Source organism: Pleurodeles waltl, chromosome 5 (assembly GCF_031143425.1).
Source record: "Pleurodeles waltl isolate 20211129_DDA chromosome 5, aPleWal1.hap1.20221129, whole genome shotgun sequence".
NCBI classification, from domain to species: domain Eukaryota; kingdom Metazoa; phylum Chordata; class Amphibia; order Caudata; family Salamandridae; genus Pleurodeles; species Pleurodeles waltl.
This window is the reverse complement of record NC_090444.1, coordinates 694,026,822-694,039,737: the sequence shown is the minus strand read 5'-3', so window position 1 is coordinate 694,039,737 and position 12,916 is coordinate 694,026,822. Positions and strand designations below refer to the sequence as shown.

Below are 12,916 nucleotides of genomic sequence, written 5' to 3'. Positions count from 1 at the left end.
CATTAATTGTGGATAATTTATTACATTTAAGAAGCTATCGCTTTTCTTGAGTTAAATTAAAAAAAAAAAATGAATTCCATCCAAAACTATAACTGTTTACCATTTTCTATTCGATAGTTGCATTTTGTTGTTGTCGCCCTGGACTTAGTTTAGCCTGTCGCTAATCCTATTTCCAGTTAATTTCTTGAAGTAAATTCGGAAGCCTGGTTGAAGAATTAGCAAAATTCATGCTACTGCCATTGGAGAGATAGGGACTGTTTTCATGGCAATCACGTATTTATGAGCTACAGCAATTTGTAGCATAAGCATCTACAGTAAGATGGAAAGCTGCTTCATCTAAATATTTTGCCTTGTATTATTTTGCCAGATGTGGCTAGATGATAATCCTGTTTATAGTCTCCCTTGGAATATCTGTAAAGGGTAAACTTTCAATTGGGTTACTCTTGGCTACTGTCACCTACAGACGTTTACTGAGCCACCACCTGGTTGTTGTTTAATAATACAGAAGCAATATTCCTTTACACTAAATTGTAGCAAGTGTTTGATTGTTTCCCATGACCCAATAATTGATAGAAACCTCTCCTTCCCACAGACCTGTCATCTGCTCTGGGGTGGGGGCCGAAAGAGAAGCAAGTGTCCTCAATGTGGATGCTGAAAAAGGTGCCTCTATTGGGTATATATTGGCATCAGGGATCCCTTGCACCTCAGTAGGTAGGTGCTCCCCGTGATGAATAGCAGAATGCAGTGCCGGAGGAGGGAGAGTACCTCTGGTAGAGTTATCTGCGAGAGAGAGAGAGAGAGAGAGAGAGAGAGAGAGGCTGACCTCTCTCTTGTACCTATTGCACTACACAGTCACATCCAAACCAATAACTTAGCCAAAGAGCACAACTCTGACAAATAGCAGTTCAAAATTAAATTGTGATCAACAATCACGTATTGTTTTACCTATTAGGGAAAAAGTGGTTTAGACAGAGTATCAACAAATTGTCTGATCTCATTCACTGCAAATAGCCTAGAGAGCCCAAGTACAGAGTGAATCCAAAGTGTTAAGCCTGAGAACGAAATACAGCACAGACGCATAACATTGTGGATTAGACTGTCCCTTTTGGACCTTGGACAATGTTGATCCCCTCTCTGCATTTGAACAGGTGCAAGAGCACATTGACGTTGTGTTTAACGTTGTGTTTAACCCAACACACATCTTTTGTTGCACTAACATAAACTACATACTGTTCTGAATAAACCAGTTATAACCTTTGTCCATAAATGCAATTGCAAATCATACCACTGAGTTTAATTTCCGTTCCTAATCTCACATGAAAAGGCAAATAAAAATACCCACTGTATGTCTGTTACACGTCCCTGCCAAGGAATCTACAACGCAGGCATACAACAGAGCTTGTTGGCGGCATACCAAATGGCTGAGCAGATATGAACACTTCGTACATGAGGGCCAACATTATATTTGTTTTTTATTTGAATTCATTTTCATTAAAGTTCAGTCCGCCAGTCTTTCATACTTAAGAGTTAAAAAGGAATCGTTTTTTGCGAGTAATGATTCTATAACGTCTGAACGAATCATGACGATCCAATAATTTACGGTCCACAGACTTGCCACATTGAACTCTGTAGGAGCAGGAGTCAGTACCTGGCTTTTCTGCCATTTGAAATAAGTTTCCAGATGTTGCTGCCTACGCACTAGAATCCAGTCAGAAAAAGTAGAATATACATTTAAATAATCTAAAAAGAGAAAACCGTGGTTATTCAATTGTCTCCTGACAGCTACTAATTATCTTAAGCTGTGAAGTCGTAGGAAATGCGTTCAAATGTAAATGAGGGGGAGATGTAAAATCTACCATTGGAAATCAAGCATACACGTTCTAACTTTATTATCTTTGAGTAGCTTGAGAGCCCTGTTAAAAGGAATGAATACATGTTTTTTCATCATGTCAAATGTCAGAGTTGAACCGAGTCTATAAATGTCTGTAAACGTAGATGGCTGACTATAAATTATTTTTTACATGTCTCATTAGATTCACCTTTTCTTTCGCAGGGTGTCAGTGCAGTCAGGTTGTTCCCTCTTTCCGGGCATTTGCTGCTATCTTCCTCTATGGACTGTAAAATCAAGGTGTGTCTATTTACCTTGTTCAGTTTGTCTTGACACTATTGTTTTAATGAATACACAGTTATTTATTTTTCGTTTTACCTTGTGCTAGATTTGTATTTTTAAGTGAAGATGACTTTGCACAGTTTGTCATTTATTTACTGGACTGAAATAATTAAATATATTACTCCCTGTTTCAACCAGTGTGTAAATAAAGAATATCCAAAAAGTGGGGAGGGGGTGGTCTGTGCCCTTTGCCGTATTGGTTTGGCATTTGTATAGTGCAGTGTTCCCCTAGTATTACATTGTAGCTCTGACTGCCTAGGACTGCATTAGACTGTGATTCCAGGGTTCCCATCACAGGTTATAGTCGGAGTCATATTTTGATGATATGTTCAGGGTATTTTGTTTGAACAAGAAAATCGTAGTTGCAGAAAATTGGTCCTGTGGATCTAGATGGTGGGTAACATTAGTAAAAAAAAACTATGCACCTTTCTCCGGCCAGCATATGCTTTTCTCTCTTGTTGTAGACTTATGTCAAATAAGCAAAATGACAACCAGAATGGCAGTCACCGTTGGTGGAATGAGCAGGTTTTAGGCATCTGCAGAAAATGCAGCTTTCACTTAGTACACTGGCTAACAGAGCCCTATTTTGAGTGAAGGCTTGTGTCTTAGGCCACTCTTCTGCTTCCACATGCCGACCATGTCCAGTTTGGGAAGCCATTGGTAATGTATGTCTTGAACACCGCGCCATTCAAAGACGGATATACAAAACAGTTGACAGGCTACTTCAAGGCAGGAACAAGAGGGATCATTTTCTTCAGGTGACATGTAGTGATGTATTGGTTTGTATGTAAAAGAAGAATGCTATGACATCAGGGGCAGTGGAATGTTGGGGCAGTGGAATGTTGGGGCAGGCTGTGACTGGGGATTGGAATGTTTTCATATGAAAGGTCAGAGTTGTGCCGGTTTGGGGATGGCAAGCTCATGTATCTCTGTCTGTATATTATAACTGGAAATAAACTTTTAAGGAAAGAACAAGAAGAGCCAGTGTACGTACTTCACATGGCGACGAGCAGGATCGTAAAGCAGCAAGCATTGGACTGAGAAAACTGCAATTATTGGAAGGCAACGCTACAGACATCAGACTGAGGATTGGAGAGCAGCTATTTTCGGACCTGCTTTGTTAAAGGCAAATAACAATGTCTTGTGAACGTGCTGGTTCTTGCGCTGGGAGTTACATGGGAGCAGGAACAGCGCCCTTTTAATGTTAATTAGTACCAAGTACATGGTATTATTTTTACTATTCTTCATTTTTTAGCAACTTCATTGCTGAAGTTTATCCGGCACAAAGGAAAACTAACAGAAATTATTATAACAGAGATACATGTCTTGCTGAAGAAGTAAGCTAAAGAGTTATATTTTACAGCTATAATTTTTAGTACACCATGTCTTCGAGTGGAGATTCTTCTGGTACAGGGACGTCGCTTTCTTTGCAGTTGAGTACACCAAAGGAATTTTTAGCGTCTCCTGGTGAACCAGCTGTACAATGGAAGGAGTGGAAGGAATATTTTTTTAATTACATCGCAAACTTAGAAGATTGCAATGGTTTAATCTCTGCTGAAAGAAAAAAAAGGATCTTAATGCACTGTTTAGGCCCTGAAGGTCTTCGTATTTACAATCAACTACAAAAACACGATAGAGGCGATGAAGATGTGTTTCAAAGTGCTATTTTGGATTTAAATGATCATTTTTCTCCTGCTGTTTGCATTGCGGTTACTCGTCACGCATTTTTCCACAGGAAACAAGAGAAACACGAGGACATAGAGAGCTACGTTTCTGCTTTAAAACATTTAGCTAGCTCATATAGGTTTACTGGTCTACATGATGAACTGGTACGGGACCAGATTGTAATGTATACTAAAAACAAATCTATTCAAGAGAGGTTGTGGATTGAAGGCGAATCCAGGCTAAAGGATATTATTGCTTTAGTAAAGAAAGCAGAATTATCCGAAAGATGTGCGAAAATCACTTTGGCACAGGATAAGAACTTTGAAGAAGTTGTTGCCAAAGTTAGTGATCGCAAGCGCAACAAATGGTCCATGGATAAGCGGGATAATGACTTTAAAAAAGATAAAAATCAAACTTTTGCAAAAAATCAAAAATCTAACATGCCTGATCGATCCAGAAATGAGTGTTTCCGTTGCGGGAGTTCCTTTCATTCTGCAAAATTTGATGGGTGTCCAGCTAAAAATGCTAAGTGTTTGGAATGTGGAATTGTAGGCCATTTTGCTAGGGTGTGCAGGAAGAAACAACTGAAGAAGGTGAACAGTAAAGTGGCCTGCATTAAGGAAGTGGTGAAGACTGTTCTGATGACAGTGATGAAGACGTAAATTATAAACTGAGGGGTCACAAAACTGTGGTTTTGAACATTTCAGGACAAACGTCAAACAAACCCTTGTGTTGGATATCATTTGGGGGAGTTATGTTGCAGGTGGCAGCAGACTCTGGTTCCCCATACAGTATTGTTTCAGAATGCACATGGCAAAAGCATTTTGTACATAATTTAGGGGAACATTTAGAAACCTCTGACATTTCGCCTGAAAGTTACACTGGTGATAGAATAGATATTATTGGTTTTAGAGTGCTGGTATTCAAATTTAAGCAAAGACAAGCCGTATGTAAATTATATGTGGCTAAGGATGGTCCGTCGGTATTAGGCTGGAAAGACCAAAAGAAACTGCATATTGTGCTTGATCCTAACAGTGTAGAGCAAGTCTTAGTAATGTGTGATGAAGAAGACACAAAGAAATGGGTCACACAAGAGTTTCCAGGAGTGTTCAATGGGCAAGTAGGTCAACTGAAAGGCTTTATACATCAGATTAGACTCAAAAAGGATGCCAAACCAAAAATTCATAAGGTACGGAATATTCCGTTTATTGTCAGGGAAGAGGTAACAAAAGAGTTGGACAGGTTACAAAATTCACAGATTATAGAACCAGTTGAAGCTTCTGAGTGGGTTTCACCTTTGGTTGTTGCGCGTAAAGCTAATGGCAAAGTGCGTTTGTGTGTGGATTTGAGAGGTTTGAACAATAATATCATAGTAGATCAGTTTCCTTTGCCTTGTATTGATGAGATGTTGTCTGCCACGAGAGATGCTAAATGGTTTTCCACTTTGGACTTGTCGTCTGCTTACCACCAGGTTAGGTTGGACTATCATAGCAGACATCTTAAAACTTTTTGTACACCTTGGGGTTGTTTTCGTTTCAAACGTATGCCATTTGGTTTGGCGTCGGCGGCTGCCGTCTTTCAAAGGTTGATGGTGCAGTTATTTGGACATTTGCCTAATGTTACATTCTTTCAGGATGATATTTTAGTTATGGGAAGTAGCAAGAAACATCATGATAAGGAATTGAGGAATGTTTTGAACATCTTACAAGAAAAAGGTTTGACCGCAGAGATCAGTAAATGTAGATTTGCACAGAGAAAAGTAACGTATTTAGGACATGAGATTGATCATGAAGGCATAAGACCTAAAAAAAAGTTGGTGGAAGCTATTAAGAATGCCCCATGCCCCACATCTAAAGATGATTTGAGATCCTTTTTAGGTCTAGCCGAGTTTTATTCAAAATTTGTAGAAAAATTTTCAGCTAAAACCTACCAAATGAGACTGTTACTAAAAAACAAAGTGAAATTTGAATGGAATGTAAGTTGTCAGAAGGCTTTTCAGGAAATTAAGAATGCAATTGTGAGTGCTCCAATGTTGCATGGGTACGATCCAAAAGCTTGTTCTATTATCACTACGGATGCGAGTGGTAAGGGCCTTGGTAGTGTATTAACACAATGTGACAATGGAGGTAAAGAATATGTGGTTGCATTTGCATCCCGTTCTTTGTCTCCCACAGAGGAAAAATACTCTGTAATAGAGAGAGAAACTTTGGCATGTGTATGGGCATTAGAACACTTTCGGAAATTTGTTTGGGGGCAAAAATGCATCATACGGACTGACCATAAGCCTCTTACTAAATTGTTAACTACAGAAGGTTTATGTAGAGCATCTGCGAGAATAGCTAGACTATCTATGAGACTACAAGATTTCTTATATGAAGTGCAGTATGTTCCTGGGGTAAAAAATGTTACTGCAGATTTTTTAAGTAGAATGTCCTTACCTTTAAGAGAGTTGGATCAACATCCATGGAATGACTGGTGTGTAGCTGGTGTGTTTGATGAGAATACTTTAAGCTCATTGCAAAAAGAAGAATGGATCATGGAGTATGAGAAAGACGAAGTGTTGAAAGAAGTTAAAAACAAAGTGATGTTCGGTTGGTATAATGACAAGAAAGTCAAAAGCAGTGATATGTTAAGAGCTTTTTGGGAAGTGAGAGATGAATTGAGCATTGAAGGTGATTTTGTGTGTAGAGGTGGGAAGATTATTCCCCCCTGTGGTATTAGAAATAAACTTATTGCTATTGGACATGAAGGTCATTCAGGAATATCTCGCACCAAAAGAGGAATTAAAGTACTTTATTGGTGGCCAAAAATTGATGTAGAAATTGAGAGATATGTACGTGACTGCATGGAGTCTGAGAATAGTGACAAATCTCAAAAGACACTTAACCCACCAATTTCTTCTTCAAGTTGTCCTAATATACCATGGGAAGAAGTTGCTTTAGACATTATGGGTCCTATTACGTGGCATGATGGGACTTCAAAGTTTATTGTGGTTTTAGTTGATTTGTTTTCAAGGTGGATTGAATTTTCTGTGTTACAAAAAATTGATACCAAGGCAGTGATTAATTTTTTGGAGGAAATATTTTTGAGGGAAGGATTTCCCAGAATTTTATTGACGGACAATGGTGTTCAATTTAAATCTGAGGAAATGAAAACTTTTGCTAAAATGACTGGTATTGAACAAAGGTTTACAGCTTTATATCATCCCAGGGGGAATGCTGTAGTGGAACGTATAAATAGGATTTTCAAGGGCATCATTCAAATTGCAAAGCATGGAAACAAAAGTAATATAGATTCTGAGTTAAGGAAAATGTTATGGGCTTATAGAGTGACACCTCATGAGACAATAGGTCAAAGTCCGTTTGATATAATGCGAGGTAGAATTCCATTTTCGAAGATTAACCCTGGTTGGATGCAAAGAAGCAGACCAGTACTTTGGAGCAAGGAACATGTAAGAAAGTGCATAAAGAATTCACAAGAAAAGAACAAGGAATATTTTAATAATAAATATGGCACTAAAGAAGCACATTTGAATGTGGGAGATTGGGTGAGAGTGAAATCCGTAAGGAAAGTGGCTAAAGGTGAGAGCAAGTTTGGCGAGCCTATAAGAATTAAGAAAGTGATGAGAAATACTGTCATTTTGGATGATGGCAGTGTATGTCACATGAGTCGCGTTGCTATTGCTAAGCCTTGCAAACAACAATTTGTGCAGTATGATTTGCTGGAAGGTAATAATAACAAATATTGGTGGTTGGAGTGTGATATTGATGGTAACAAAGATTCTAGAGTTATTGGGGAATTGGGAGCTAGGGGCTGTCAGGAAGGTGTCCAGACTCGTATTAATATGGGAGAATTTGAATGTAATGTGAATGAGCGTGAACAGAATAAAAATGTAGTTTGTGGTGAAGTGAAGAAAAGTTGTTTCGGCAGGGTTTTGAGAAAACCTAAGGTATTAGAAAATGTTGTGTGTGATTACATAAAAATATATATATTTATTTATATCCATATTATTATTTTATTTTTGTCTTTTTTTTTGTCTTTTTTTTTAAGGGAAGGGGATGTGTAGTGATGTATTGGTTTGTATGTAAAAGAAGAATGCTATGACATCAGGGGCAGTGGAATGTTGGGGCAGTGGAATGTTGGGGCAGGCTGTGACTGGGGATTGGAATGTTTTCATATGAAAGGTTGGAGTTGTGCCGGTTTGGGGATGGTGAGCACATGTATCTCTGTCTGTACATTATAACTGGAAATAAACTTTTAAGGAAAGAACAAGAAGAGCCAGTGTACTTACTTCATGACACTCTACTGACCTTGGTCCTCCAAACAAGTCCCAAACTGTAATTTAGATCACAAAAATCCTTGTGGTGCAATATGTAAAAGTGGTGTATATCTCCTTCCCTCTTTGAATGTCTTCACATGCTTTTTCTGTTTCATTTTTATTTATGAATTGTATTTTAGAGCAAGCAAACACAAGAACGTAAGCTAAGGGCCAGCAATTTTGTGGCAAATCCGATGTACCCTACTTTTTTGACATGCCCAGGACACCAGCATAGCATGGATTTAGGATGGAGGCTCCTTGTTCAGTTCTCATGAATGTTCTCTGAAATATGTGAAGTATGAGTTCTGAGAAAATAGTTTTATAAGTCTCGGAAAGGAACAGCACGTCTGGTAGTCTTCCTCCACCTCCCACAACACTTGTTGTAATACTGTTACTCCTACCTCCCCTTGACTCTTTGTTGCAATCAAAGGTAGCTCCTCAGTAGACAGGTAAAATAGATTTTATGATGTTTATTTAAAGAATAAAGTCTTAATTACAGGTAATAAATAAGATGGTAAATGCCTATGTAAATGTCCCACCAGGAGCAGCATCCTTGCTGCTCAGCCTTTCTCCAACTGACCTTCTTCCCAACCAGGCACTAATAAACATTCTATGACATCACACTTACTGGCTGAGCAGCAGGGAAGTGGTAACTATGGAGAGGAAGCATAGCAACAATTCAAGGCACAACACATCTCTTCTCCTTAAGGAAAATAATACAAATCAATAATGGTTATCTTTGAACCCTCAGCAAAGAAGCAAGCAAAAGATTTCTTGACTGCATCTGGAGCAATACAAAATAGTATCTTCCAACCCTCACTTCCGTAGACCAAGTAAAGGTATCTTTCAACCCTCACTGAAGTAGACCAAGAAAACGTATCTTTCAACCTACACTCATCCCCAAACTTCAGTGCTTCTTGTGACCATAGTAAATGTATCTTTCAACCTACACTCATCCCTGAAACTCTGGGCATCTTGTGACCCTACAAAAGGATCTCTTTCACCCCCACGCTCATCCTCAAAACACAGGGCATCTTGTGTACTCATGTAGCAATTCATAAAAAGGTCTCTTTCAGCCAGGTAGCAAATCTTAAAAGGGTCTTTTTCAACCATATTCACGCATAACCGCAGCAGGCAAAGGGTATCTTCCAACCCTCACTCATCCTTGCACCATAGGATACTGCATGCTCGTGCATAACAGTAGGCAAAGAGTAATTCAGCTGTCGCTCATCCAAACAACAGAAAACTACATAAAAAAGAATCCAGTGGGGTGTTTTCCACTCACCCTCACTCAAACAATAGGCAAAAGCTATCTTCCAAACCTTGCTCATCCCGAACCACAGGACACTACATAAATTTGGAAATACGTCTGTTTCAACCCTTGCTATAGGCAAAAGGTATTTTCCAACCCTCACTCATCCGAAACCACAGGACACTACATAAATTTGGAAATAGGTCTATTTCAACCCTCAACATAATAACAAAATGGTATCGTTCAACCCCTAGTAGGCAAAGTGTATCTTCCAACCCTAGTTCATTTCGAACTACAGGGCACTACATAAAGTTGGCAAAAGGTCTCTTTCACTGTAATAACAAAATGCAGCATGCAGCAATCCAGAGTAGCGTTGAAAATATACTCAGGCAGCAAATTCAGACAAAACACTAAACCTAAACATCCAATAAACATCACCAAGATCATGTGTAACTTTTCACATAGCAATGACAATAAGACTTTAGCATAACATTTTCAAAATAGCATCAAAACACTTGGCAGTATATATAAGAAACCAACATTAGAAATTCTTCCTCTCGCACACCGGTGAGCGACTTTTCACCTGAAAACATCACAATTTGTCTGAAGATTCAGAATCGAAGTACCATTCTGTCCCTCGCTTTCAGCGAAGTCAAAATATACACCTTACTTGAATGCTCACAGCACCCATGATGGCGCCAAATTCCAATCCACTGATGTGCCTTCACACCAGGCCCTCACACCAGACTGAGCAGCGCTTTAGCATTCAGTGGGCATACAGCCAATCACATGCCTCACAAGAAGCACGTCCATCCACTAGTCTGCAATGATGCGCCAGTAGTATTCCTCATCTTTGCATGATAGATGCACCTGTCTCACTGTGTCAATAAATTTAACTTGTTTCATACAAAATAGACATTTGTGCAGTTCCCTTGATGCTCTGTATTTTGTAGCCCACGTTCTAGTCTTCCTGTCACTGCGTGTCAAAGTTTCTGTCCATGGCACAGCGTGACAGAAGAAAGATACTGCTTGGAACTTGTGTGAGACACCACTTGAATGGCTGGTTGCAGATTATTTTAAATGGCAGCACAAAGCCATAGGAAGCACGCGCTTCAATCCTCGCAGTATAGGGTAAGTCTTAATTTTGTGCTCAAAATGCACAGTGCGGTCATTCAGAATGTTTACCATTCCAAAAACTGCTCTGCAACTCGTGCCTCATTAACACTCTCATACCGTCACCCCTGTTAATAAATACACATGCTTCAGATAACAGCTTTTCCTGAACAGTACCAAAAATCTCTTATGCTGGAGCTCTTCAAGAATTAAGTCCTATCGCTAATATCATGCTGCACTAGCCAAGTTGCTAGTTCACACACCACGATGTATTCCATCCTTGTTGGCATCAAAGTCACAATAAATCAGCATACATTGAAGGTTGAGCAGGTCCAAAATGCCATTCACACTTGAGCGGGTTGCAGGCTGTCTCGTTGAAAAGACACTGGTAGGGCTTTCAGGGTGTTTCACTTTTCTTCAGGCTTCACTCTCTCTCTTCTCTTAGATTGTTTCATAGGTTCACTTATCTCATTTCTCTTTGTTTCTTGTAGACTTTATCTTTCCCTTCCATCTCCTTTCACGCGTAGGTTAGATTTCCAACTCATCGCCATTGTCACCACTCCACTTGTCCAGGATGTGACATTGACCTACATATGGCACTGTATTGTCCCTTTCTGTTTTTTTAGTGCCTTGGGATGTATGTAAGAACTCCTCAATAGATGTAAGTGCTGAATTGTCCCTCCTGCTTGCAGGGTTTCTTTGCACTTTAAAAATAACTATACATGTTTATGTCCCTAGGTGTGTTTGTGTCGTTGTACAACACTTTTCAGTAGAAAAGTGCAATTTAAGTAATAAACACAAATCATTCTAGTTTACTAAAACAGATAAATATTGGCCATATTCCATTAATTCGTTTTTTTAAAAGATAGCTTATGTATACATATTGGCCATATTCTATTAATTCGTTTTTTAAGAGATAGCTTATTATATCAAAATAGTCAATTTAATAAAAGGTGACTAGAGACATATCTGACAAGCCTTTTTTTTAAAAGTTAAAGGAAAGGTGGGGCAATGCTGGCAGATAGGTAGCCATAGATAGATGCAGGAAAAACTGTCACTATGCCTTGATTGAAACATCCTTCTCCGGTGTTCCATTGTGCACCAACAGTGGCAACTGAGTCCGTTAAGGATCCTTTAGCCTTTCTCTGCTCTTTTCAGACTATCCATTTTCACCTGTTTAAATATGACTGCAGCAGATGTCGGTTGGCTATATGGCCTTAACAAAGTGACATCATTGACCTCGGGCAGTGAAACTCTTGGCTTCTGTGTGTTATTAGACATTATGACACCTGCTTAAACTGGAATTATTGTTTTTTTACTCCTGGCCATTCCAATGTAATTATATCCTTTAGCAATCCCCTTTCTACTCCCTTACCTTGATCTCTTACCTTCATCTCTCTTTCGGATGAGTAGTTGAGCTTGCACTTGCATCTGCAGTCTAGGTGCATTTGAGAACGAATGTATGTCGGATAGACGCCTGCCGGAACAACGAGTGCCTGAACGTCGAGGTCGGAACAATGACCTCATTGTTACCACTAATGCCTTTTCCACGAATGCCTTAACGATTTTTCGTTGTAAAGGCATTCCTGGTAAAGGCATTAGTGATAGGCATCCATTGTTCCTGCATGCGTCCCCCCCGGACCTAAACCTTAAACCCCGAACCCCACACTCACCCCCTGCCCCCAAACCAGAAAATGCCCCTGACCCCCCACCTGGCCCTAAACCTTAAACCCGACCCCCTGCCCCCCAAACCAGAAAATAACCCAACCCCCGCCCTAAACCTAAAACCCTGACACCCCCCCCCCAAACCAGAAAATACCCCGACCCCCACCCCGCCTTAAACCCCGACACCCCGCCCCAAACCAGAAAGTACCCCGGACCCCCCACCCCAAACCAGAAAATACCCCGACCCTCCCACCCCCCGGCCCTAAACCTTAAACCCAACCCCCGCCCCCAAACCTGAAAATACCCCGACCCCCCCCGCCCCAAACCAGAAAAAACCCTGGACCCCCCGGCCCTAAACCTTAAATCCGCCCCCCCGCCCCCAAACCAGAAAATAACCAGACCCCCCCACCCCCAACCTTAAACCCCTACCCCCGTCCCAAACCAGAAAATACCCTGGACTCCCCGGCCCTAAACCTTAAACCCGACACCCCTGCCCCCAAATCAGGAAAATACCCCAACCCCCCCCCACCCCCGGCCCTAAACCTTAAACCCCGACCCCCCCTCACCCCTGCCCCCAAACCAGAAAATACCCCACCCCGCCCTAAACATAAAACCCTGACCCACCCCCTAAACCATAAAATACCCCGACCCCCCACCTTAAACCCCGGCCCCCAAACCAGAAAATACCCCGGACCCCCCCCGCACCAAACCTGAAAATACCCCGACCCCCCCC

At 40.5% G+C, this 12,916-nt stretch overlaps 1 protein-coding gene across 1 annotated transcript in view; it reads left to right on the top strand.

Moving 5' to 3' along the window:
* The window catches only part of CDC40 (cell division cycle 40), a 324,684-nt gene that overhangs the window by 215,660 nt on the left and 96,108 nt on the right, over positions 1-12,916 (top strand). The window contains exon 8 of the mRNA XM_069234621.1: positions 2,054-2,128. Within this exon, the coding sequence (XP_069090722.1) occupies positions 2,054-2,128 (75 nt within the window). The remainder of the gene's footprint in view (positions 1-2,053; positions 2,129-12,916) is intronic.